The following is a 27,895-nucleotide window of genomic DNA, read 5'->3' as shown; positions in this document are numbered from 1 at the left end:
TTTAATTCTATAAGGAAATGTTGGAAAGCTAATTATATATAATCTTACTATATGTACACATTAGTTGGCTGATAGTGATACTGGTCTAGATCTATATTACATGTATTTTGAAAGAAATTAGATGATTATATAATCAAATATTTGTGTAAACAACTATTTAAGTGCTTGGTAAATTCAGGCACTCCAGTGAAATGCAGGGAATTACTTCAGGAAATATGAAAAATATGAAAATTAGGAACGTGATGAATTAAGAAAGCAAAATTTTATCTAATAGTATCTGGAAAGCAAAATCTAGTAACACTTTCTGACAGTGAGACTTACCAGGCTGTGTAATAGCATGCCTTATTAAATTGGAGATGCCCAGTCATTTGGAACATTTAAAACTAGACTAGACAGCAATAAAAATGTACGGTAAGGAACCCTCATTCACAGCAAGAGTTCTCCTTCACTGCAAATCAATACACTAATGAACTTGTACAGCCTTTCCGTGCTTTTTATTATTAACAGCGTATGCTCTGTGGAATTAGTTGCCATTTGAGAATGTTACTTTTTTTAATACTTAAATGAAATAAAACATTTAATTATTCACAAATTCTCATCCTGATGTTCACTAAAATATTTTCATGTCAGAACACCAATATTCCATAGTTTTTACTCTGAATACTCTTGAAGAGCTGTATTTTGCTATTTTTCCATTAATTTAAATATAATTGCCTGCAACCAGGCCACAGTCATTCCCACTGTCTCTATCAGACAGTGAATATTTAAATATTTTATGCAAAGAGTAATAGTTGAAAAGAAAGATACTAAAATACAGCAGAAAAACCGTTATCGAAGAAAGACTTCTCAATAGTGTGATACATACTTATATATATATATATATAAAATGTATTTTCTTAAAGCATTTGATTAATCTGAATTATATTATGAATCAAATCATGTGTATGTAAAAGTGTGGAATAACGTGTTTAAATAAAAAAAATTGTTTTTGCAATAATTTATAATATTGAAAAAGAGTTTTTAAAAATCTGAGTACAGGGAGATTATAGCGTACATGCAAGTTTAGGAACTGTGGACAGATGAGCTCGTAAGGGCTTGACTGCTGCTTCTGATTCTGCTTTAAGTTGTATGGGAAAACTGAAATGAAGCTGCTCTTGGCAAACTCTCTACCAAAGGAAAACCAGATTTCTGATCTCCTGGTCTGATGTACCACCTACTTTTCTGATCCCAGACACAATCAACAATATTCAGCTGCACATTTTCCTCAGGTTTTGCATGTATTTTTGCTCCCAGGAGCAAGCAGAGTTGTTCTAAAGTAAGAAATAAGAATGATGAATCATAGAGCTGGTGAAATTTACAGTTTGTGTAGCTCAGTGTGACCTGAAAAAGTTCCTTGTCCATGAAACTTACTCTGTTTTTTCTAGTGCTATCATCTGACTTCACAGAAGATGTTACTTTTTATATATCTTGAGATCATTTATTCAACAATGCTATTACAGAGATTCACATAATCAGTGAAAATTTACTGTAATATTTCTTAGAATAACATCAGAATGGTTGAGCTTGAGGACACTGAGGACAACAAATAACATATCCAAAATGTGGGACCCAGAGACTTCCCAGTGACTGGATCCACATGCACACCCTGATTGTGCCTTGCCTGCATGTGAGCAACAACCTTGATCTCAAGTGCCAGCATGCTTACAGGAGTGATGCCTGCAGGCCCTCTCCTGCTCAAAATCCACTTTCCCAAAGGGGTGCTGACATGGGTGATGGAGAACACGCTGTGGCATGCACCTGCTCTGCAATTTAGTACCCAGAGTAAGCCCAGCCTACTGAAATAACCATGAGATGGAGAAACAACTTCAGCTTAACTCCTATTTCTGTGCTCCATATACAAATAATTGCATATGAATTCATGTGTGAAATCCAGCCATCTGATCAGAAACATTCACTGTGCAGAGTTCCTGAGCTGCTGTTTTACCATGGGGGAGTCGCAGAACATGTCACTTTTTGAGCCTGACACTAAAATGACCTAAACCTTCCAAGTTCTGGGACAAATCAGTGAGACAGAAAAGTAACCACTGTTCTCAAATGATGGCTCCCTAAGACATGTGTTTGTTTAAATCATTTGTGTGTCATGTTCTGGTTCAAATATTGCATGTCATGTTAGTACCTGCATGTAATAAATACCTTCTGTGTGTTTCTTCAATGTCCAGCACAACAAGGCCTCCATCCAGATTGGGACCTGTGAGCACAACGAGACTAGGAAAGGACAATAAGTATTGTGTAACAAGCAGTCTCCCATTAAACAGATACATTTTCCAAATACACATTTCTGTATACATAAAGTTGTGCGGAAAATGTAATTGAATGAAGTGTAATAATAATATAAATAATATAGAATACAAATGTAACTGAATTAAAAGTTCCTGATTACCTCTGCTGGGAAAATACATGAATTGCCCCAAAACTTTCTCCTTACTTTTTATGATGAAAAATTTATTTCATAAGCACAAACCAGTTTTGGGCTTTTTTTGAAATTTTGCTTCATCTTTAACCAAATAAAAAATTTGAAAATTGTGATCAGGTCCTAGCTATGGAGTAGGGCATGGATTAGAAATTGTAAAAAATTCTAAATGTAATCCAACAGGAATTGCAAAAAACTCACATCCTTTTGAACTTTACATTTAATTTTTTTGTCATTGCTGTTATTTTTTAGTTATATTATATAATTAATTTATACAAATGCATGTTACGCTACCATTTTATTGATGCATAGAATATATTTGATATTATTTTAAAGATGATATTATTGTCAGTACTAGAGTAGAGCTTGCTGTGATGCACTGTAGGGAAAAATGAAAATATTTGTTTTTCATTTTGCTCAATGAAAGTTGCAAAAATGTAGTTATCAGTAATGTCAAGAGGCATCATAATAGGTAATTATATTTTTATGTGTAAAATCTTTTGGCAACTATAAATTTCTGTACGATGAATAAAATAGTGGTTGTGATGGCATTTAGCAAAGGTAGCCAAAACTCTAATCTTAAACTTTATTTAATCAGAAATACTAAGATGAGGGGAAGACTGAGTAGTTCAAAATGAGGTTGGATTGTGTCCTGGTTTCGACTGGGATAGAGTTAATTTTCTTCCTAGTAGCTGGTATGATGCTGTGTTTTGCGTTTAGGATGGGAATAATACTGATAACACACTGATGTTTCAGTTGTTGCTGAGTGGTGCTTACACTAAGAGACTTTTCAGCTTCTCATGCTGCCTTGCCAGTGAGTAGGTTGGGGGTGCATGAGAAGCTGGGAGGGGACACAGCCAGGACAGCTGAACCGAACTGGCTGAAGGGATATTCCATACCATAGGATGTCATGCCCAGTTTATAAACTAGGGGATAAGCTGGCCAGGGGGTACTGCTGCTCAGCAACAGGCTGGGCATCGGTTGGTGGTGAGCAATTTCTTTCATTTGCATCACTTGTTTTTCTTGGTCTTCATTTCTCTCTCTTTTTGTTATTTTCATTTGCATTACAATTTATTATTATCATTATTATTATTTTATTTCAATTACTAAACTGTTATTATCTCAACCCACAAGTTGAGATTCTCTCCCCTATCCCACCAGAGGCAAGTGAGCAAGTAGCTGTGTGGGGCTTAGTTCCTGGCTGGGGTTAAGCCACGACAGGTTGTTATTGGAGGTGATCTGTTTTTAATTTCAATATACTGCAGTGGTTTCTATTCAATATGATAATATAATTTTAAAATAAATTTGCATGATAGCTGCAAGACAAAACATAAGGTAAAATATTTAATTCATTTATATCACACAGAGCAGGAGCATCTTCAGCGGTGCTTTCTGAGGGATGCAACATCTCTTTGTCCTTTTTTCATCTCACAATTTTGTCATCTTGACTATTTAGACAGCACATTCTGTCAGAGTGGAGATGCATGTCACTGTGTGCTAGCACAAAGCGTAGAAGCACTGAGACCATAATGTGAAATGTCCCCTAGTTCAAATGATAGGATTTACAATACTGAATCAATACATAGTCTCTGTAATCATATACACCATGCAAATATCCCTGATTCCTCAGAGGAACTCAAGAAATAAACATAATGCACTGTTGTTCTGAAGAAAATCCTTTTGACAACCCTTACAAATGAAAGGAAATTATTTAATTCAATTTCTTTAGCTAAGCTGCATAATTACAAATGTTGATATAATAAAATGAATTAGGCAATTTATAAAAACTCAGTCCCTGAATAAATATATGTAGCAGTGAGAGTAGCAGTCTGTTTTTCTAATGTTGAGTAAATCGGTCACAGGAGATGTAATGCCTGATATAATGGCATTTTTATTAGTCAAGTATTATCTAGCATTGAAATGTCTATGCAGTACGGAACCAGGGACGGGATTTGGTCCTTGCTAAACAAGAAAATTAAACTGGAACTGAATCTATTTTGAGAAGCTGTTTTTTCCTCTTCAGTAATACCTGTTGTAATTAATACCTTCCTTCTCTTAAGCAAGTCTCTTATTCTATATATCAGGACAAAGAGGACCTGAAAATATCTTGGAAGTGTGCATCTTAAATATCAATCCTATTTTATGAAAGAAATCATATCAAAACTAAGCAAATATCAAAGGTATGATGAATTTGCATCTTTCATAGCCATTTATTTACAAAACTTTTGAGTTCAAAGCAGCCATCTACTTTTCTAGATCATGGAATATTACCTACCCACTTTCTAGCCCAGTGTGTTTTAGTCAGTATCCAGCCCTAAGCCAGGTGAGACTAACTTCTATACCAGGAGTGCTTGCTGTTGCTAAGAACTCTGATTTGGCCAATGTCTTTCACAGAAAAGACTCCACTGTCACCTGAGAAGAGGAGTTAGATAACCTTCTCTGTTTGAGCCCAAGAAATAAGAGTCCTTGCAACAGAAAATGAGATGAGGCATCAGTGATGTTGTTATACCAAGCACGTACTTAGCTCCAAAATAGATATTGTAAGTCAAACAGAGAGTTTCATCAGATTCATTACCAAACCTGTTTTGCTGATTGCTCTTTAACAATCTCTACCCACAGCCCTATTATCTCAATGAAACAGTACACTCTTGTTTGCAAAGCAAGTTCTCTAAATAGTAATTGCTGCAAGAAGTACTGCAGTGAAAGCTGGATCTATAAAGCCATTGATTGAACTAGCTTTGGGGCACAGCAAATGATGTCTTGGTCTGAACTTGCCAAGGTCTTTCCCTTGACTGGCCTAAATGTAAGTATCCTAGAAGTAAGAAGAAGTGTTACCTGAATGGAAATTCTGTATCCTCTCTATTCTGAAGTTAATATCATTATCAGTTCCAATCAGCAACTACAGCATGTGTGGACTTTAAATATTTGGAAAAATTTGAATATTCAGGGAACAGATATTACAAATCAAACATGCTATTGTTACTGATTTTATTATCAACTGAAATTAAATTGTGTTTGATTTTAATATAAGTATAGAATTAAGAGATATTTTAGTAAAAATCATTTATTTTACATTTATTGTATTTTGAATCTAGCAACCAACTGCTGCTCTAAAATCCCCTGTACAGCCCTGTACCAAGGCCAAAGGGATTGATCATAATTGTTTAGTAGGAACGGTTAGAACCTAGGTAACAAAACACAGGATGGTTTGTAAACTGATTTATAATACATATATAGGACTAGAAGAATGCAAGTAGTTGTCAAGGTCCAGGATTAATGGGAACTGAGGGAAGTAACCGTAACAGCATGCAAGTACCTGCTAAGAAATCTGTGTCCTTAAGCAAAAGATAATTCTGGCAGGGGGAGATCGCGACCACCGACTCATGGACCACCTACTCACATTACACCCCAGACCCATTTCTAGACATTTCTAACCTTGACTGCGCAGAATCGGAAATAGGAGGAGAATATGTTAATGATTTCTTGGGAGTTGTATGCTTATGTATGAATACTTAATGAATATGTATGAGTAAGTTCTATATAAGGTGTATGATTCTGGTGCCTGGCACGTGTTGTTGGTGAGAGCACTCCCCTACACGTCCGGCCGTCAATAAAGAAGTGTCTGCTTATCTACATCACATTGGCGTCGATAAGTTTTTATCCCGGTTTTCGGTGACACTATTAACTCCTGAGACAGGAGCTACTTAATTTGAATTGAGAGCATGTTAAAGCTAATGTTTGAATCAACTTAGAGATTTTATTGTTGTAACCATTCTAACATATGGGTATGCCTGTCTTTCCAGTATTGGACCTCTCCTCAAAATAGGAAGATACACAGCTTCCTGTGCAGCTATTAGCTGATACACAGACCAGAAGTTTAATTTCTATTGTCTAGAGGAGTCTGAGGACTGCAGTTGAGTCTAGTGATGAGAAGGTGCAGAAACAGTGATATGATATGTTCATGTCATATATAGTAAGCCCCCATGTATATCAGTTTCCGCGTCAGTAGGAAAATGCAAGTTACAGTTATTGATTGAATCTAGAAATACTCATTTAGAAGCAGTCATCAGAAACGGAATGAATATTCCTCATGCCTCATTCTCATTACTAAGGGCTTATATTGGCTTGGGAGATAAATCCCAATTATATCATCTGATGCTCCATAAACCATAGACAGCATGAGGCTCAGCTACCTGAGAGCAAGTCACTTGTGAGTGTAGAAGCCCTAGAGCTACATCTGCTTGTTTCCACTCCTAGTTATCCCACAGCAATGTGCATCTCTTTCCATGTGACTTTCTTGGTCATGAGCCAGAGGAGCAGGTCCCACTATAACAACAGGTGAAGGAGGGAAAGTTCTTGCAGCCGGTTTTAACAAGACAGGCCTTTAGCACTAGCCATAGCAATGCTGTTAAACTTGCTTTATCCAGTCATTTCTCCATTTTCCTCAACACAGATGTTCGTAGCCAGAAGAAGGGGGCGCATACATACCACCAGAGCCATCAGTATGGCTTTTGGAAGTTTTTGGTTCTGATGAAGGACACAGCTCTTCTACAGTCTGAAAAAAACTTAAGGTCCTTTCCATGGCTTGTGGACATACTGCACTTCTCTGCTGGCTTTAAAGAATATGAAACTGAATCCCCTGTTTCAGAGGAAAAAATATTTTACATGTGTTGTGTATAAAGTCTAAGGGAACAATAACCCATCCAAGACAGTCCTCCCATCCAGATGCTCTATAGCACAATGAGTCTTACCTAGGATTCTTGTAGCACTGGGTACTCATTTCAGGTGGTTTGGAGTATCTCATTGTAGGCATTTCACTGAATAGCTGTCAAATAACCTTTAAACCGTGATTGTTGCGAAGAGCCTTTTGCCGAGCTTTTATGAGGCTTGAACCCACTCAGAGCTTGAATTTTTTGTAGAAGGCCTGTCTCTGTTTCTGCAAGCACTAACTTCTTGGGGAGCATTTTCAAAAGATGAAAAATGCTTCTACTGTGGTTGAAGACACCCTATTACTCCAATTAGAATATGCCTAGCAGTTTTTAAATGAAAAACTGGTCTCACCTTTGTGAATACTAAATTACATCATTGTTGCATAAGGTTTGGCAGATGCCAGCAGTTTCCACACCAGTCAGCTTGCAGCAATAGCAAGATGTGCTCAGTGTCTAGAGATAACATTTCATCCTCCTCTTCTATACAGCTGCCTTGCTGAAGGCTTTGAGTAATTAGAAAACATGAGTCTCAGGACTGTATGCACAAGAATGTATTACAGCTCAGGGCCAGCACACTCAAGAAGTGACAGTCACCAGCACCAGAATAACAAGAATCCAGATTTGCCATACATCTGCTATGTTTAGTGAAGCACTTTTTTTTTTCTAATCAATAGCTTATTGTATAACTGCATCAAAGTCCACATCTAACTGATATTTGGACCCTTTCCTCAAGTCAATAGAAATATCTTGATTCAATGATTTGAATAGGAACAGAATCAAATCCTTGAAACTGAAAGCATCAAGGTTGTTCATCACTGATGAAATCACAATACCCAGTAAATAAAAACTGGCTTCTCCTAAACGGTAATGTAAGAAGCAGAGTGGGGTTTGAGAGAATATTGCGTGTAACTATTATGCTCTTCCTTTTTATGGAATTTACCATTGCATCTCTGGGCACTAGGGTTGTTGTTTATCCTAATCTCCTCTCTTTTATATTCCATGTAACATCATTTTGCCAGTTATAAAAGGGGAATAATAGAATTTTCCTATCTCATAGTACTGCATAACTCAGTACTTCTACAATCTTGAGATGCTCAAATATCATGGTACTAAAGAAATAATAATTGTTTACAATCACAAAGGTAATAGAAGTGAAGATTATTATATGAAATGCACATTTTTATTGTTCTCATGCATGTTACAGAGTTTGTTAGTCATCACACATAATCATTTATGCAGGTAGCCCAAGTCTAAATTTCCATGGTTTTGCACTTCCTGAGTGCTCAGTGACGATCAATAATGAGGCTCTTATTCAAATATGTGAGAATGTGAGCTTTGTGTCAATGATTAAATGAAATATCTGATGAAGAAAATAGGACATATTTGAGGACATACTTATACAAAGTAATCCTGAGTGATATGACTGGATTTACTGAAAAATAACTTACAGATACAGTTAAAGTGCTCAGTTTTGTCACATGGCATATTATTCTTACTGTCAAAGACATTCCTTTGTCTATATAGCATTTTCAGAATAATCATTGCTGAAAACTCTGAATCCATTAGAAAGAGTGTGCTGAGTAAATTGCATAATCTTCTTTCTCAACATCAATTATCATTTTTTTGTCTCTGCTAAAAATTTCTTCCCTGCAAAGCCAAAGGCATGATAGAGATTGCCACCAAGGAGTTTGTTAATTTTCCCCAATCTGCTTCAGAGCAAGAATTAATTGCTACTCTTCCTCTGCCTTCTTAAATTTCAGATTTTTCAATGACATTTTTATTACTACTTACTCTATAATATACTGGTATTTCAGTTCTTTACATTCCAGAAAAAATATGAAAACTGTGTTTAAACCTGATGGTTAATATAATCTACTTTCACCTGATGGGAAGAGTCATGAGATCAGAGCAAATAATGAGACTCTAAATCTAGTTAATTAAGTGAGAGCTGTTTGTTAGTGGTATTTCTTTAGAATATCCTGATATTTCATGTGATCTTTTTCAGAAGCATTGTCTTCAACACCGATGGTGTTGAAGTGATCTCTGTTTTGTGTTACAAGTTAGAAAAAGCGGTCCATAGTCTTCACTAGAAAAACATATTTCTAAATCACTCAGAGCTAGCTCAGAATTATGATTATGGAAGCCATAGGGGGCTCATCACAGGTATTATTTTAGTTTTGCCTCATGCTTTTCAAAAGCTTTACAATGGTCTAGAATTTAGAAATTGTATCTACTTCCACTGAGAAAAGTCAGCACATTATATTTCAAAGCAGTAAAATATTTGACACTGAATAACAGATTCCATAAATAGCTATTCTTAAAGCCTCTTTCCTGAAATAAATCCTTGCTGAGAAGAAATTGCAGCTATACTCTCCAGTGTAGTGAACTGCTGACATGAACATTTCTTACCTTATGGAATTTAAGCAAAGCTTGTTTCTTTTTTTGTCTCTCAAGCCTGTTAAAAGAAAATAGCTACAGTTTTTCATTGAAGCCTGATTAAACATTTTATTTAACAGTATATATATATATTAAAAAAAATACTTAGTCTTATTGATCAGAACATACCATATTTGAAAGTGAAGTCTCTTAAAGTTAAAATTTTTATCAGCAGTAATTCAATAACTCATAATTCAATCAATAAACAGGTTATTGATGTATCATCAGTGACCTAATGATATGAGATACATATCTCTTTTTCCCTGCTTACATGAAGAATAACCTGAAAAAAATTTGGAGTAAAAACACTTTTTAGATTTATTGTTTTTTATTTAGCTCTCCCTTATAGTTTATTTAGCCACTCCTTATAGTTTAAGGCAGCTGACTTGAAATAGTTTCACCTGTGGCCAAGCTGTAAGGCTGCAAATTTTTTGCCAAGTTTTATTTCCCTTTTTATGGCAGGGGGAGGGATTAATCCTTTACAAAATCGCTAAATACCTGTGAAATACCTTGCAGCTGAAGCATGCACGTTCTCAGATGTATTCACTGAAGTAATTTGTCACTCATTTTTCACATTATCAATTCTATGATAATGATGAATGAAAGAAGAATGAAATAAGATAAGGTCTGGAAAGCACAACAGGGCAAAAATTGGGAGGGAGCAATTAAGAGAGAATGAGGAAGGTACAAAACCTGACAACCAGATAATAGAGGGAAAAGAGGGTGATAGTGTGAGAGAGAGTGCTTTAACCTACCATTAAAGTGGGGGAAAAAAAAAAAAAGTCAAGGAATGAAAAATTAATTAAAAAGCAAGTAATTACTGAAAGTGGGAGTAAATAAAAATTCCTGTTTGTCTCTTCAGTAGGTTTAGAAGTATTGATTTCTTTGTAAAATACATTGTTAATAGAATAAATCTTGAAATGTTAGCATAAGGTTTGTTTTGTGTGAGTAGTCACTTGTAAAAGTTTGTTGTTTGTGACATTTTTAAAAGGCAAGTACAAAGATTATTTCAACACAGCCAATACAAACGCAATTCTTTTAAAGTTAATGACTGTAATACTGGCTTTTTTTCTAAAAAAAAAAAAAATCAAACTCCTAGAAACTTTTTATAGAATGCTAAAACTTCTCAAAGAAAAATACTCTGGAAGAAATTCTCAAAATTTTAAGTGTGTTAGTATGGGTTATCTATTAATAGACTAGAGGCAGACAGCTTTGGAAATTCTCAGTTTATGAAAAGAACAAAAAAATAAATACACCAACAGTAATAACATGTGCATAATTCTTGCATTTTCTTAGACTGGAATGGGGCATCTACGTGTTACAAAAGAAGGTCTTCGTCTGGAAGGGGAATCGGAATTCTTATTCCCTCTTTATGCCAAAGAAATCCATTCTCGTGTGGTAAGCAGATAATCTTTCAATAACACTGAAATAAAATTAATGCACTTATGAACGATTGAATTTAGACAAATTCTAAGCATTTGTCATGGAAAAACATATATATGGGGGTGTGTGTATATGTGTATATACACATACTGCATATTTTACATGCATGATCATTAGGGCAATGTTCTGGTCCTATGGCAGAATTAACATTTTTCTCTTAGGCATATCATAAGAAGTAGCCCAAAAAGGAATTATAAAGGTCATTGTATATAAGTAATGTTAAAATTTTAAGAATGTGTAGAAAGTTTTTCATTACTTTTACAGAGATAATTTTTTAATGCCGGCTTCCCTGTGAGACTGATTGTTTTATTTACTCATATGTTGCAGAATAGTTTCAATATCTCTAAAATCAGTGGATCCTATTGGAAATATTATGATTTCTCCATTAAGTTCAAGTTTTGTCACTTCTACGACAATGAGATTAAGTATATGATATCTCTATACATTTATGTATGTAAAATCTACAAGACTGAATGGAAAGATTTAGGATTTAATCTTGTTTACATAGCAAAATTTGTTATTATTGAGGTAAAAAAAGAGCAACGTATTTGGTCAAAGAAAATATTTACCAAGCAGATTAATTTTTAAATGGCACTGAGAACTGGTATGGTATGAAAGATTTTTACTGAAGAGCTGGGTTTAAAGGAAGTAAGAGAGAATCTGAATTGGTTTTTAATTATTCAGGTAAACTGAAACTTACTTTTTATAGGGCGGTATGTGTTTCTGGCCAGCAAATTGCATATTTTTCAGAACTATTGTCTGTAATCTGAACTCTGACAAAATAAAGCCATGTTTTATGACCATTGCCATCAACCCATGGGACATTTCATTGGACAAAGTATTATTCAGTGAGAGTAAAAACTGAATATGACACTTTCATTACTTCAAACATGTAATCATCTTCACCAAGAAGGAATAGCCAGCTCTGAGACTTTTCTGAACCTAGGGAAAAAGTGTTTGCATCTCTATAGCAAGAAAATTTGTAAATAAATTTATCAGAATGAAGTTAAAATGCTTGATTACTGAAATTTAAGTAATGCCAGCATATACATCTGTTAAGCCTTTATTTTTCTCTCTGCAGCAAGTATTTCCAGTAGCAGGAACAGCCCTTACTTAGTGCAATTCCATTATTAAATCTATATTTCCATTTTGTTTCTTATGCTGTATTCTTTTCAGCCTCGTAGGCAGTGGGAAAACTATTCACATGCTTAAATGAATTTCCCTTGAGGCTGTTTATCCAGTAAGACATGCAACTCTTTAGACCAACATAGCTAATACCAAAGAACTCCCTCTGCCCCAAAAAATTATTATGCAGTGTTAAGCTACCATTTGTGCTCTTTTAATATTCTTTCCAGTTCTTAATACATTTGCTACCATATAGGTAGAGGCGTGGCAGCGTCTAACATAAATGTAGCTGTCTAATGACCCATTATGATCATTTGTAGCCTGCGTTAATTAGAGCCTTCAGGCTACTGCATGTCTCTGCCCCCTATGAACTGATAATTCATCAGAGGTTTTTTGTTTATTGGTTTGCTTGCTTTTTAGAATATTTGAACTCTCTAGAGGCTTAATTGCCTGTAGCTTGATCTCCTGAGTGCCGTCTATATATTTATTCTCATAAAGTTGCTTATTTTTTATGATTTCTTTTTCTGAGTTTGTCTGTTAGAGAATTGGGCCAGTCACAGCTATCATCCCCTGCCTTAATAATTTTCTTCCTGCAGTCTCCTAACAGCTTTTCTCACCTAATGAGGTCTTCAAAGCGCTAAGAAAATATGTAGCAGAAAATCTACTTGTGCATCATCTCTGGAGCCTATTAGAAGTGTATGCCTTCATTATGAGTCCAACACGGAGTTGTGGGCAACACCATTGCATCTTAGCTAATACATATTCATGGAAAGATAAAATATGAGCATTTATAAATACGTTACTAGACTTTAATTAGTCAACAACACATGTGTGGAAACTGTAGGTCTAGAATACAGTTCATTCATGCTTAGATATTACAAGTTACTAACTTATTTTTGAAATCAACCAGCAGCAAATAAGTGTAATAAAGATGCCCAGATTTGTGGGTCATTTAGCACATGTACTTAAATGATCTCTCTTGACCTTCCTTTTCCACTTCATACCAACTTGTTACAATTAATGTTCATTCTAACACACTGCTTACTTTTTTCCTAAGACTTTTCATTAATTTTGTTAATTCTGTTAGCTTTCACTTTTTCCTGATATAATTTACAAAATGAGATTCATTTATTTTGTAAGATACCCTTTTTGTTTTAAAAAGCAGAAGTTGGACTCCAAACTGTGTATTGCTTCTACCACTGTTGTTAGATGTTTTCAGTAAAATTCTTCACATAAAATGTTCAAAATTCTCAGATTATCTCATACTCTAGGCATTAAGTTACAGCGGGATCATGACTTGGGAGTGATTTTCAGGGGTTAGCCTTTCAAGGTGCTGCATAGTCACTCTGAGGCCCCCAACATAAGAAGGACATGGACCTGCTCGAATGGGTCCAAAGGAGGCCACAAAGATGATCAAGGGGTTGGAGCAGGCTGAGAGAGTTGGGGTTGTTCAGCCTAGAGATGAGAAGGCTTTGTGGAGACCTTATTGCAGCCTTCCAGTACTTAAAGGGGGCCTACAGGAAAAATGGGGAGGGACTGTCTATCAGGGAGTGTAGTGACAGGATGAGAGGTAATGGTTTTAAACTGAAAGAGGATAGATTCAGTTTAGATATAAAGAAGAAATTCTTTCCTGTGAGGATGGTGCGATACTGGAACAGGACCCTTCTCTTGCCATGAACTGGTTTCATTACTGTCTGTATATGTAATCTGATGGGGCACAGTGGACAGTTAGGTCTTTCAGCACAGTTACTCATCTGCTCCTCGAGACAAGGAGAAGTTTGGGGAGGCTCCAACGGACCTGAAGTACAGAGAGTTTGAGTGGAAGGTCTGGGAATAAGTAATGGAAAAGGTACCTCACCTGTGAGGAGTTCAACAAGCACAATACTAAGCCATGAGCTAACACAAGGTGATGTTTTTGTTTTGGTGAAGTAATTCCACACTGACTGCAGTCTAAGAATTACATGAAATTTTGAAATCCTTAGCAGAGCTAGTCTGGCTTGTGGTGAGGTGTGGTAGGGATGAATAAAGATACCAGTTACACCTGCTTGGCATGCCCTGGCTTCCATAAGTACCACAGAATGATGGGTAGGTGTGAGACTCGTGATTGCTCTGCAAGTGTGCCAGCTGTGATGCAGCCTGTGAGGAGAGCTAGGTCAAAAATGAGTGCCATTGCTTTGTGACCTTCAGATGTGATTTTGTATTCTGGGACACCAGATGTGGATCAACAGAGAGTGTATTAGGCTCAAATCATGGTGCAGGGATATGGACAAGCAGGTGATGCTGTTCAGTCTGCTGATATACTTCTGTCATCCTTCTGAGTGGTGGACAGGGAGATGTTTTAATTTAGACTGACACTCTAATCTGTACTGTACTCTAATATTAAAGTCAGCTTTGAACTAGTCAACCTGCCACTTTATCCATCACCCGCTGTCTGAGTTTCTTGACAGAAGAGTCAGTGCTAGATGCCAAAATCAAGCCAAAGCATACAGGCTGCATGGACCATTGAGGATGCAGAATGTACATGCATGTTTCTCACCAAGTTAATATGACAGTATAAATTTACAAAATGGGGTACTCACACCTCAATTAAATGGTTATCTTCTAGAGTCTCAATTATGTAGTGAAATATAATAAATCTAGTACTTAAGTATTTTTTTCAAAAAGACACAATGTTAGCAACCATGTTCATTGGGCCAGTAGTACTACTTTTGTTCACTTGAAGTATTCTCTGTAACTTTTTTCTTATTTTAAATCTGATATAGTTGAAGCAATCAAAAATATCTGACCAGATTATTTGATTACATCTCTGGATGCTTTTGTAGCTGCAAAGCTCTTTCAGTGACTGAGGTAATATAAACACTAGAAAAAATTCTGAAAATTTTTAACAATTTTAATTATTCTGTTGAAACTACGTTTGTTTTTCTTCTCCATACTTCAGGACTCATCACTGCTTCTCCAGTCTACTCACAATGTGACTGTGAATGCTCGGAATTCAAATGGTGAAGTCACAGGCAGATTAAATGTGGGTAAGTTTAAGTGATTTTTCCTTGTTCGCTGTTTTGAAATCATTGTAATGAATATTTGCAAGGAGCTTCAAGGATATAAAGCACTAAACACTTGATTATTTTTTAATCTTATGGCCATATTTGAATAGTCCAGCTGCTGCTTAATAAGTACCTACAGTATATTTTCAATTTTCCAGTTAAGCATTAATTCTGTAAATATTTGAAGCACTTTTTTAATTGAAAAGTTATGCAAGAAAGGTAATGGCAGTTACTCTTTTTCTTCTGTAAGTATCGAGAGTTGCAATATTTGAAAATATTTTTAAGACAATGCAACAGGACACATGTCTATGGAGGTCTTATGTTTCTCTTCATTTCCTAGTATTCCAGTGACATTTAAGCAGCTGTCCTGAAAAAAAAAATGCCAGTTCACAACACAGAAATGTACATGTTTTACTATATTTGGTGGCGGTAAGATACATTGGTTTACTGAGTGAGATCAATAGATCTAGACAGATGTAGGTGATAGATCTTGGCAGCAAGAATAAGCAGACCTTACTCCTTAAATCATATTTTTAAAGAAAGAATGGCAACAGTATGTGTCAGATACAAGAGAATTTTTCTTAGTTTTGTTAAAATTTTTCAACATTTATTTGACTTTGGAGAAAAATGTAACAATTTAACTTGTTTCTTCTAAGATCCTCATGCAGCAAAGCATAAATTCCTACTTATTTAACTGTAAGACTAACCTGATATGCTTAAGTAGTTCACTAGATTGGGACCCAGATGAGCACTGATGATCAGTTTTTCCATGCTGATGAGACTGTGTAACTTATGTGATAATTCCTGTTTGAAGAATTATTTTATCAATTCATTGAATGTTTTGTAAGGTTCACCGTTTTCAAATAAACTTCAAATAAATATTACAATTTTAAACTTAGAAAGGAGCCTGCTATTCCCCTTAAAAATGTGTGATTATACAGTTAATCACAATTTGGCTTTTAAATGTTTTCAAATCTCTTTTTTTTTAATTCAAGTTATTAATAAAGATCTGAATTATTCCTCTTAATAAAATGCCCCTAAATATTTATCAAAACATGATAGTAGCATTCACATCTCACTTTGATAGTAATTAAGGTTATGAAATGTATAGTTTCTTATTATGAGTAAAGTTATTGTAAATTTGCAGTAGTTAACTATACAATCACCACATGACCAGAAATTAACATATCATATGGTCAAAATTTCTGTGACATGGCACATACGGTGTTGATTCTGTCTGCTCTCTGTTGTTTGTGGATGCCCATCATGGGACCAGATGTGTATCTGCACTGTGTTCATGTGCCCATCCTGCCTGATGAGAAGTCGTCAGGAGGTAGTTTGAGAAGGGCAGACCGCAGAGCAGATCATTGACCACCACACTAATTCTGAGAAACATACAGGTGAAATCATATCAGACAGTAGCCCAAAGGCCTGATGAATTGTTAGACGTGACCTAGAACTGCTAATAGAAGAGGTGTGCTATAAAGGTGTTTGTGAATACTTGGTCCGGTATTGAGTTTAGGCACTTGTCAGATAAATGACCCCGTCATTAATAGGTGCTTTTGCATGAAAGTGAAAAAAAGCTGCTCTGATTTCCGTTGAACTCAATTCTGCTATCATATTTTAATATACACATGATGAACTTAAGGGACTGTGTCCCTGTGGAAATAAGGCAACGCTGTATTTGAAACTGGAAACATGACATACCTTTGGCAGGTGGAAGGTGCATTGCTTCTCAGATAATGTTTCTGCATGAACAATTAAGAAACTTCACTGGGGAAAAAAATCTCAGGTCTGAAAAGTGGATATAGATAAATTGCTCACTTGTAGCACCTGTAATGTAGCTGAGATCCATAAATGAACAGTCCAAGATATTCACCCGTAGTGTATCTTTCCTGTTAACAAAGAGATTTTCAGTGCTGGAAGCAATGTAAAAGATGTATTTTACTGAAATGAAAAATATTTTAGTTATTGTGCCAGCCTTAACTTAGGAAAGCAAAGCCTAGCAAAAATAATAACAAATCTCAGAACAACTTTTTTCTCCCCTTACCAGTCCCCACTTAGTCTTCTTCTGAGAGCGTTAAAAAGAGCAGGCCAGAAAATTACATGGAATGTGCTGACTTAAATAAATATAAAGTTAAAAATATCTGCTCTGTAGGGCTAGAGACACCTAGATTGAAGAAAACTTGTAGACTGAAAATGTGATAGACAGAGAATATATATAGAATATGGACTGTGGTGTTTAGTGGAAAGAGTTCTCCTGGATGGGACCTGCCTTGTCAGTAGTGAGTCATTTGTAGCAAGTATCACCCACATTTAGTATTTTCCCTTCTAACTGGTAGTTTAATTCTGTTTCTCTGCTTTTCATCACCTGGCTTTTCTGGCTCTGTTCCCAGTAATGTGCAGTTCAGGTTTTTTTTATACCTTATGATCTCAAGCCTCTTTAACCTTTTCCTAAAGAAAAGCCAAATATTTACCATTGTCCAGACAAAAAGTTGTCTGGCTGTGCAGAGAGGCTGTATTTGACTTAGACAATATATGAGGAACCCAGTAGGAAGGAGCAGAGTGTAGACTGGAAGACATGCATCTCACAGCAGTGGTCAGACATGGTCAAACAACAGTGACTGGGGTAAGTGACAGACTATTAAAGTAAATGCCAATCTATACATAGTTTATACTTCTAGCTATTGTCCTTAGCCAGTCATAAAATGCATGTATGTAAGATGATGTTCCCTTATAAGAAGTGTGAAAAATAAGTGTGTGCCTGATTTACTTCATATGTACAAACCTTTGCTAAAGAATTAATGTGTTCCACAGTTGCCAGCATGCTGGAACTATGTCTTAATACTCCTTTCACCTTACAAATATGAGTAGGTGCCGTTGTGAAGGAGCTGTATAGATAAGTTTGGGAACCTTTCAAAGATGACAATATGATGCAGTATCACTCATCATAACAAAAATATCTTTTAACTCCTAGAAGGCTGTGATTTAAATGATCTGTTAAAATACATTAATAAGTTACTGGGAGTGATTTAAATGCTGTCTTCAATGCTGTCTTTCATCCTGGCTTGTGTCAGCAATAGCGTGGCCAGCAGGGACAGGGAAGGGATCTTACCCCTGTCCTCGGCACTGGTGAGGCCTCCCCTTGATTCCTGTGTTCAGTTTTGGGCCCCTCACTACAAAAAGGACATTGAATGACTCGAGCGTGTCCAGAGAAGGGCAACGGAGCTGGTGCAGGGTCTGGAGCACAGGTCCTACGAGGAGCGGCTGAGGGAACTGGGGGTGTTTAGTCTGGAGAAGAGGAGGCTGAGGGGAGACCTCATCGCCCTCTACAGCTACCTGAAAGGAGGTTGCAGAGAGCTGGGGATGAGTCTCTTTAACCAAATAACAAGCAATAGGACAAGAGGGAATGGCCTCAAGTTGCACCAGGGAAGGTTTAGACTGGATATTAGGAAGCATTTCTTTCCAGAAGGGGTTGTCAGGCATTGGAATGGGCTGCCCAGGGAGGTGGTGGAGTCCCCATCCCTGGAGGTGTTTAAGAGTCGGGTCGACATAGCGCTGAGGGATCTGGTGTAGTTGGGAACTGTCAGTGTGAGGTTAATGGTTGGACTGGGTGATCTTCAAGGTCTTTTCCAAACTAGACAATTCTGTGATTTTGTATAGAAAGAACTCACAAGAGAAATGTGAAACGGATCTTTACTTGACAAATTTCTATGAAGACAAGAATGGAAAAGGTTTCCCTCATGAATTACAGATATACTAAAATGACATCAAATGCAAGCAACTTCCACAATGAGCACTCTTGTTTCAAAGTTTCTACATGCTCTTTAGTTTACCTAAATGACATAGCTCTTGCAGGAGTTATCTGGACATTGTAGCTCTTTTAAAAGATAAATTATGTAGATTTTGTTGTGGTTTGGACTGTGTTCCATAACTGCACTGCTTTCAGAAGTCTCACTGAATATGAATACATTTAACTGCTTGCTAGGAAAAGGATACTTTACAAAAAATAGGGTTCATATCTGTGCTTTACTCTTTTTTGACTTGGGTATCTCTCTGGATGACAGAGATACACATTTTATTTGAGATACTCTTTAAAATAATTTAAAACTCCTATATGACCAAATAAACTCATTAAAACCAAGTAAATTTAAAAAGAAATCAAGAAAAAAAAAAAGGAAATTGGACATTTATTGAAGGGAATATGGGAATGTGGTTGTTTGGGGCATATTTCTGGGAGAAATGAGACTTTAAAAAAAGGATGTTGGCCAACAGACAGCAAGGAAGGAATATAAGTAAGGCACGGATGTGAGAAGGTACAGGGTTGGGAGTCAGAAGGAATTAAGAAAGCTGTGGAGAGAGATGCTTATAGGCAAAGCAAGGATGTCTACAGAACAGGTGGTAACTATTTTCATTAGAATAGCTCCTATCTTTAAAATCATGAATAAAATTCAAATGTCATTATTACAGCTTGCTCATCAACCTTCGAAACGGAAATATCTAGAACTTTCTTTGACAACCAAAGAAAGCTGAAGCTGCTAACCATTGTCTCCAATATTCTTACCACTTCAAAGCCTTATTCAATTCTAGAACAGAAAAGAAATACAGCACCTTTGATTTATACTGAAGCATAATAAAGCAACTCAGTGTAAAAAATTATCAAACTTTTTCAGTAATGAATCATAACAAATGATATGTATGTTTAAAATAAACATATAGACTATATAGTCAATTATCAGATACTTAATAACAACATTGGTATCGAACAGTAAATGATGCTTCACCTAAGTAAACGTACACTTACATATACAGCCTACCAGCAGATGAATATAATACAGTCAGATTTTTCAGTGGTGTTCCAGTGCAGAATATTAAGGAAGTGGATGAAAAGCATCATGTTTCCATCTGTCTTTACTGAAAAGTAGGGCCAGTTTTTTAAAATGTCTATTTTTCAAGGATCATGTAAGGAGTCTTCAACCTGCAGAAGACCCTAAGTTCTGCTTATAATATGTCTTTCAGGAGAAAAAAAACACAAAGAGGCTTTCAAAGTCATACAAGGTCTATGAGAACAGATTCCCATGCAGTGGACTGCTGGTCCTCTTCCTAGTTCAGTCATTTGCAGCAAGGAACAGTAACATCAGTAGCTTCAGGTCAGAAGCTCAGGTTAAAGTATTTAAAGCTAGAGGGAATTTATTTAGATAGGTGTATTATGAAGCTGTTCTGCATTTTGAAACATGAAATCAGCCCCACTCAGATAACATGGGAATATGATAAAAGTCAGAATGGTTTATGCAGTCTGAAAACACAATTGCAGTCAAAATACTTCTCCTGAGGGAAAGCCAAATATTTTCCTGTCCATCACATTAATCGGAACAGCTGTTACAACGAGAGCATTTGTGCTATCTCACCCCTCTTTTTTCAAACAGGAACAACATTCTAAGGAGCAGCTGTCACTACCTAATGTATTGCTTCATTAGCATTAATTGCCTTCTATAAACTACTACTTTCCAATGTCAAATCACTTCTGGTTTTCTTATCAGCATTTTGATTTTTTGTTTTCAAGTGATGGTATTTTTTCATCAGAGACACAATAGGAAGAAAACAGGGTTAATGAAGCATGATGTATGTAAGAAGAGTTTGATGGTGTTTTTACAGGGAAAACCCTGAAGCCAGTTTCATAAACTCGACTTAATTAATGACATTGCAAAATCATTTAGCTTTTCCTTCTTTATTTTTCCCAGAAGGCTTTCATTAAAACCTCTATTTTTGTCCAAATAAGTTCTTTCTTATCTTTAAGATAAAAGCCAGAATATATTTCTTGAAGATCTTTGTACTGCAGGAAGATGATTATTTGCACAACTTTAATTGCTGTCCAGCTGGGTTATAAGAAGGAAAGATACAACATAGGACTAATTAATAGAAAGATAAATTTAAAAGTTCATTGAAGTATTTTTGAGGTGATTAAGTCTTCCTGTGATCAAGAACTTATAATATTTGTTCCAAGGGGATTAAAGTAGGGATTTTTACTTTCAGAAGTATAAAAATTTTTGCTACCAATGAATCTGATCATATCAAGACATACATGCTAGTTTAATTTAAAAGTAGAATTGAGTTGACTAAGATCAGGCAAAATTTAGAGAATGACAGGTGGCTGCTAAAATATCCTACAGACTTTTTAACTGATACTCTTTTCTAATTTCCTGTTTTAATCCATGGCAGATGTGTTTCTGTTCTATATTAAGTGCATAGGCTATTAGTCTTTTGTGAGACAATTGTGTATTTAAATGATATGATGTTGAAAATAATTAAAACAAATAGCAGAAAAAAGTAAGTAGCAATCAATATACATTTAAATTAAAGCTAGCTAAGCATATCATCATGAACACTTATTTATGAAAAAAGTCATTATAGCTACAATTTACTATTTAGACTCAAAAATATCCTCTTCTGCAAAAAAATACCATTGATGTCTATGTACCATATATAGTAGAGTGCTTACCATAGCAAGATTTACACACCGTGTCACCAAATATGCTAACCTTTATGAAGAAATATGTGTTAATGTTCATGGTCAGCAATGCTAACTTAAGCCAGACTTTAAACATCCTCTAGAAGTTAATCAGGTAGTTAAGTATATTGGCAACTTGCTTAAATATGCCAGCATCACAGTTAAGGCGAAATTTAACCCGACCAAGGGGATTTTACTCCTATGCTGTCACTTCTAACTGTGTCTAGAAGAGAAAAGCAATATGCCTGTAAGTCTACAGATCTTAGCTCTGAAAAAAAGGCTAATATTTGTTAAATTATTTTTTTGTTTGGAAAAAGAACCAGGAACTTGGATACCTGTCTCTCATCAGAGAGTAATTATTGATCTGAGTTTCCTCATTCTCTCTTTATTTCAGTGGGAGGAAGGAATTCAAAATAAGTGGGAAAAAAAATGAATTGTTAAACATTTTATAACCTTCTTGACTTTCACAGTCTTCAGTAAATTTGCAATCCCAAACATATTTTGGTTCATATGGTATAGTAATCATTAACATAAGTCATTGGACGATAATTTGAGTCTAATAGTTACTGCTAAAGGTGAAGACAGTTCCTGTACTTCCTTCCTTTAAAGTAATGATTGAATTATTGGCATTGGTTAATGTTAGATGAATTTGTAAAGGTTAGCTTAAAACAGCTGAAATTTATTATGACTAATCTATTATAGACTTTGGATAACTAAGTACACTTTAAATCCTAGTCATTTCAAGTGTAACAGTACTTTCACCTTAAAGCTAACAAGACTCTAGATGGCAGTTAGTGGCTAAAAAAGGAGCTAGATCCCTATCTTCTTGCAGCAGGTCTGCAGAGGACACCACCTATATTGGTGCTCTACTTAAACGTGTATCTGCAGCGTACCCTTGTGATAATGGGGTCTAATAGCATACTGGGTTACATCATTACATTCCTGAGAGACTGCATCTGGAATACTGTGTTAAGCCCTCACTAGTATGACAGAGCTATGAGCAAACTGAGACGACCAACATAGGGAACCATTGAGATGATCGGGGAGTGGAAGAACATGAAGTATAAGAGGACGAAGAAGTAGTGTTTGTTTAACCTGCAGAAAAGAACGCTTGAAGGAGGCTTCTAACTTCTGCCTGATACTGGAAGGGCTAGAGACAAGATGAAGCCAGACTCTTCTCAGAGGTGCACAGCAAAAGGACAAGAGGCAACAGTCATAGGTTGCAGTGAGGCAAATGCAACTGGGTCGAAGACTGGGGAAGGAAATATCACTGTTAGAATGGGTTGCCCAGGAAGGCTGTTGAATCCTCTTCTTCAGAGGTATTTAAATTTCACCTGCACACAAGACCCTGAGCACCTTCCTCTGACTTCCAACCAATCTGACCCTACTATGAGCAGGAGGTAGGACTAGGTGACCTCTTACTTGCATTCTTCTGTAATTCCATCTTGCCCGGTCTTCAGCTGGTGCTCTGGAAGGGCTCAGGTTGCTTACAGACCCCATGTCAGACTTTTTAGTCTAGTGTAGAAGTCTTAGATACTCTGAGGCATCTAAAATGAGATAGAGGCCAGGCAGAGAATACCAAAGTACATATAATGGCAGTAGACAGCTATGTTGGCAACTGAGTGATACCCCATCTGTTTAATTGGTCCTCTCGCATTGTCCTCTGCCCAGATCCAGTAGGCATGCATAGAATACTATTGAAATGCAGTGCTAGAGTTGACCTTATGAAATTACACTCATGGCTTTCTTTTTTAAATAAAAAATATTGGAGGAAGAAGAATTATCCATTATACAGAAGACAGTGTGGTTAAAGTATTCTTTCACAGATGAGAGACTCCGATTGTCTGTCTCTGCATACAGGGTTTCAAATTATCATGCCTCATCTCCTATAGTACTTGCCTTTTCACCTCACCTGTCTGAGGACTGTGTGTTTCATCTTTTTCTGTTGAAAGTATTCACGATGCAACAAACTCTGGATTTATTAAGCCTAAGAGAAAAAGTGACACCATAGCCTTTTTGTCAAGTCACTGTGTGAGAAACATGATCTGCTATTCCTGCCATGGTTTCTACATGCAATAATCCATTTTAGAGTGAAATATTTCATGGGTTTATTTTTTTATATTTAAATAGAGTATTTTATAAGGATAATGCATAGATGAAGACATTTAGTTAGCTAAATCACTCTGAGAGGGGAAAGTAGGACCACCTAAATACCTAACACTAAGTTGTGTTGCCAGTGTCTGCATGACCATTCAGAACCAATTCATTTAAAGATCTGTAGACTTATGTTCAGCCATAGAGAACAACAAAGTGTAAGAACTGATGACTGTAAGGCATACTTACTTCAGTCTGAGACGGCATAATTATTGCATCCATTGCATAAAAGGAAAACAGAGACAAAGAGGAAACGGGAGCAGCAAGTGTTCTATTAATGTATTAGAGATGTTTTCAAGGTGATGAGAGATGTATAATATGGACATAAAATGTATATATGGGGCAACATGTTCTCTGTAATAATACATTTGTTCTAATAAAAGACCAGTGAGTACTTCCATACCATTCCATATGAAAATCTGACTAATTTTATGCTTCTGAAAGTAATGGCTTTACATTTATTGGTATCATATTACTCATAGAACTAGAACTGAATCTGTAGGAGTATTACATTTTTAATACACTTTTAATGAGATCTTATTTTAAGTAAGGTGCTTTGATCTAATAAAAATTAACTAAAAAATGAAATTGCATAGCAATACCCAAAAGCACTCAGGATTTTGGCTCATATTCAACACTTTGGTGATTCTAGGTAGTAGGAGAAGAGTGAAACATAGAGTAAGTGACAGCCATAGGTTATCAAAAATTATGAATAGCAGAAGGTAGTAAGGAAAGAAAAGCTCTGAAATTAAATAAATAAATAATAAATCAATAAATAACTTTAGCATTGGAAAGCCTTTTCTTCTGAAAGATATAAAGACACACTAGAAGTGCTTAGTCCTTGGCAGAACTAGCTGGATTTTGTGGATATGTATTTTATGGCAGGCCCTAATTTTGATAGAAGATTCTTTGCTGTCTTGTTCCTCTACATTTGTATTGGCCTGGAATTCAAAGGCTGGGTAGTAGTAGAAGGGAATTTAAGTGCTTTTCACCTGAAAAGGATTCACTAAACAGGAAACCAACCTTCCCTGGAAAACCCCTAGGGGAGTCAAGACTGAGGAGGAAAAACAAAAAGGAAGACTATTTAGCAATGTGCTCCTTTGCAGGCAATAGGTCACTTGTTTTTGGAATAATTTTTCATCGTTTAAAGGGTCATCCTCATTGTCAAGAGATGTGATGATCACATATGAGGCTATATCAGAACTGCATGTGTTAAAGGAGAAAGTGTAAAGACACAGTGGGCAATTATTGGTCAGCCTGATTAGCAAGAATAACTCATCGACCTGGGAATTCCCTTGACACCTCTGGCAGCAATGGGAAAACAGTTCAAATGTTCTCTATAACCTGCATTCAGTCATGTTACATTTTTAATTGTAGGATTTTATCAACAAGTATGATTTATATAGTATTTGTTGACTTAACATGTAGTTAATATACTAGGGTTGTACACAAAATGTATTTAGGAATTAGGAGATTAAAGTTTCAGATGTTGAACTTGGCTATTGCTTATGAGCTGAAAATTAATCTTACAATTAGTGTTATTGCAATATAGCTAGTGCATGTGTATTATGAAATACAACTAAGAGAAGGTAATGGCTACTTTTGGTTACACAAAATTATTCCCATTTCTTTAAAAGCCTCTTAACTGCTTTTTGAAATTTGTTCCACATATACTGTAATCTCTCATCTCTAGCATCAATAAAATGTATGATTGAATTTTTGGTTTACCCTAGTATTCCCTCTGGAGATTTAAAATACATCAGTTATTATCCATACCATTCTTTGATAATGAGGATTATCTATAGAACAATCCTTGTCCCACTTTACTGGGGCATTTGTCTTGAGAAAACTATGAACCTAAAGATTTATTCAAGTGTGCAAGGACCAGGATCAAAAAGGAGAGAAATCTGGATGCAAGGCTATGAGTTGTACTGTAGTTTCAGGAAGCCACCAGTTAAGACTCCCTTGGGAATTATATAATATGCAGTGAGTGCTCTTAGTGCTTGCAGAGTTTTTTCTTATTTAAGCTATTAAAATATAATGGGTATAGTTTGCAATGCACCCATTTTTGAGATCCTGCCCAACTGCCCTCCACATGCTTGAATTCAATGTTTAAATTCTCCTAACTCTTGCTCAGAAAAAAAAAAGTTAAGAGCAATAGGCACCAAACTTTTCTTAAGCATGACCTTAAACTAATCCCTAAACACCTTAACAAGTCATTCACAGCATGACCACAAGTAGGAAAGTGTTTAGCATGTAGGGATAGACTATGTCTACGTTAGCAACCAGACCAGGCCAGGACCCACAATGTGCCCCGGGGCAGATGGCATGGCACAACGCTCAGCTAAACCCACTTCCCTCCAGAAGTGGAAAGCTTCATCCGTCTGCTGTGTGAGAAACAGCCCCTGGTCGGGGGCACTGTCTAGTAGGACGTTGTGTGGCACAGGTCGAGACAGTGCCAAGGAGTGTGCTACCAGATTAGCAGAAATTGGCAGTGCTTGTCCCCTCTGCCTTGGCTTTCTCTAATTTATTGGTATAGATGTGTTCATTAGCTTATTAAAGCATACTGCTCAGCCAGAATGAGCACTTTTCTACAAATCCTGTTATGCCTCTTGTTCCTTGTCTATCTAAGGAGATTTTTCTCTGGTTTTCCCCTATCTCATTATTTTAGGGTAGGACTCCCTCAATTTCTCCTATTAAAGGAGTTCTGTCTTGCCTGGAATAATCAGATATTGAGTGGAATAAAAGAGGAGAGCCCAGGAATACGCTTATGTGGTCTAATGTTAAAATCAATTAGCTGGGAATAGAAAGGCTGAATCCCAGCCTTGTTCCAGTGACTTGGAGCAGGGTCAGTGCATGCATAAACCAATATGATTAAAATGGTATATATTGCGTTTCCAGTTGTATCAGTAGGAACACCGTGCCTGAAAATTGTATTAGAGAGGACAGATGAGGAAGTCAGTCTGCACCAGGTGCATTTATTATCTATGCCTGTTTACATTGGTTAGGTGATAGAAAACAGAATTTGGTTTAAGGTATGTAAATGCTCTTTATTGTGTATATATTCATCCTAAATTCAAACAGTTAAAGCAGCTCCTATATCTTATCACTATTTGCTTTTGTCATGTCACATGTCTCTGTGAATTAATCTGCATTTCATAAAAACCCAATTAATATAAAACTGTCAATTTTCTGGCAATATTCAGATGTACAAATTATATTAAGCAATTCATGCTGATTGACATAGGTCTTTCCTGTTCTTACTATGAGAAATGTGAAAAATCTTTCTTTTACAAGATTGCTTGTGAAATAGATTCAACAAATTAGCAAATCAAGAAAATAAATGTACTCCTAAAAGAGATCAAGTTAGATCTGGTACAAATCATGTCACTCTTCTCCAGTTCTTTCAAATCCATTTTTTTTTCTCAATGATTTATAATCAGTGAAAACTTCTGTGTCTACCAAGATGCTGAGGAGGAAAGAGCAGAAGTGCCACTGTTGAGGCCCAACAATTTATTTTCAAAGATGAAATTCCTTTGTACCAAGGAATTCAGTAGTTAGCATTACCTCTAAACATACAGTATCTTTGTCACATTAAAGTGTTTTTTCTTGTGATCGTGATTAATTAATAAATAATTAACAATTAATGTATAAATTAACAGTATTTCTGACTCTTTTAGACTGCATATTGTTCGCAGTCTTGCACAATAGTTCAAATACACTTACAGCACTTTCTAATTAGTATTTTAAAATTACCCACATTATAAAACCTCACAGTTTAGAACTGAACCTGTGAAAGGTCTTAGGGCACCTACTTTACTTTAAAGTACATATACCTAAAATGTAAGTCTTCAGGATCTTCAATGAGTTAATAATTCTTTTAATCAATAAATATTCGATAGCTATATAAAAATATTTGCTTCCAGGATGCTAGACCTACTAAAATACTGACAACACTGAAAAAAAAAAATGCTTAACCTTGTCAGAGCAGATATTTTAATTGCAT

The 27,895-nt window shown here is 36.0% G+C and overlaps 1 protein-coding gene across 2 annotated transcripts in view; it reads left to right on the top strand.

Annotated features, from left to right (window-relative positions):
• The window catches only part of SGCG (sarcoglycan gamma), a 148,552-nt gene that overhangs the window by 80,544 nt on the left and 40,113 nt on the right, over positions 1-27,895 (top strand). The window contains exons 1-3 of one of the 2 annotated variants that reach the window (XM_074915463.1): positions 5,111-5,273; positions 10,912-11,013; positions 15,122-15,209. In XM_074915463.1, coding sequence (XP_074771564.1) covers positions 5,223-5,273; positions 10,912-11,013; positions 15,122-15,209 — 241 coding nt within the window. In that variant the 5' untranslated portion in view covers positions 5,111-5,222. Of the gene's footprint in view, positions 1-5,110; positions 5,274-10,911; positions 11,014-15,121; positions 15,210-27,895 lie in introns of those variants that run through there. The other variant, XM_074915458.1, reaches the window with a different exon arrangement.

Source organism: Athene noctua, chromosome 1 (assembly GCF_965140245.1).
Source record: "Athene noctua chromosome 1, bAthNoc1.hap1.1, whole genome shotgun sequence".
Taxonomy (NCBI): Eukaryota; Metazoa; Chordata; class Aves; order Strigiformes; family Strigidae; genus Athene; species Athene noctua.
This window is presented reverse-complemented; position numbering and strand designations above follow the sequence as displayed.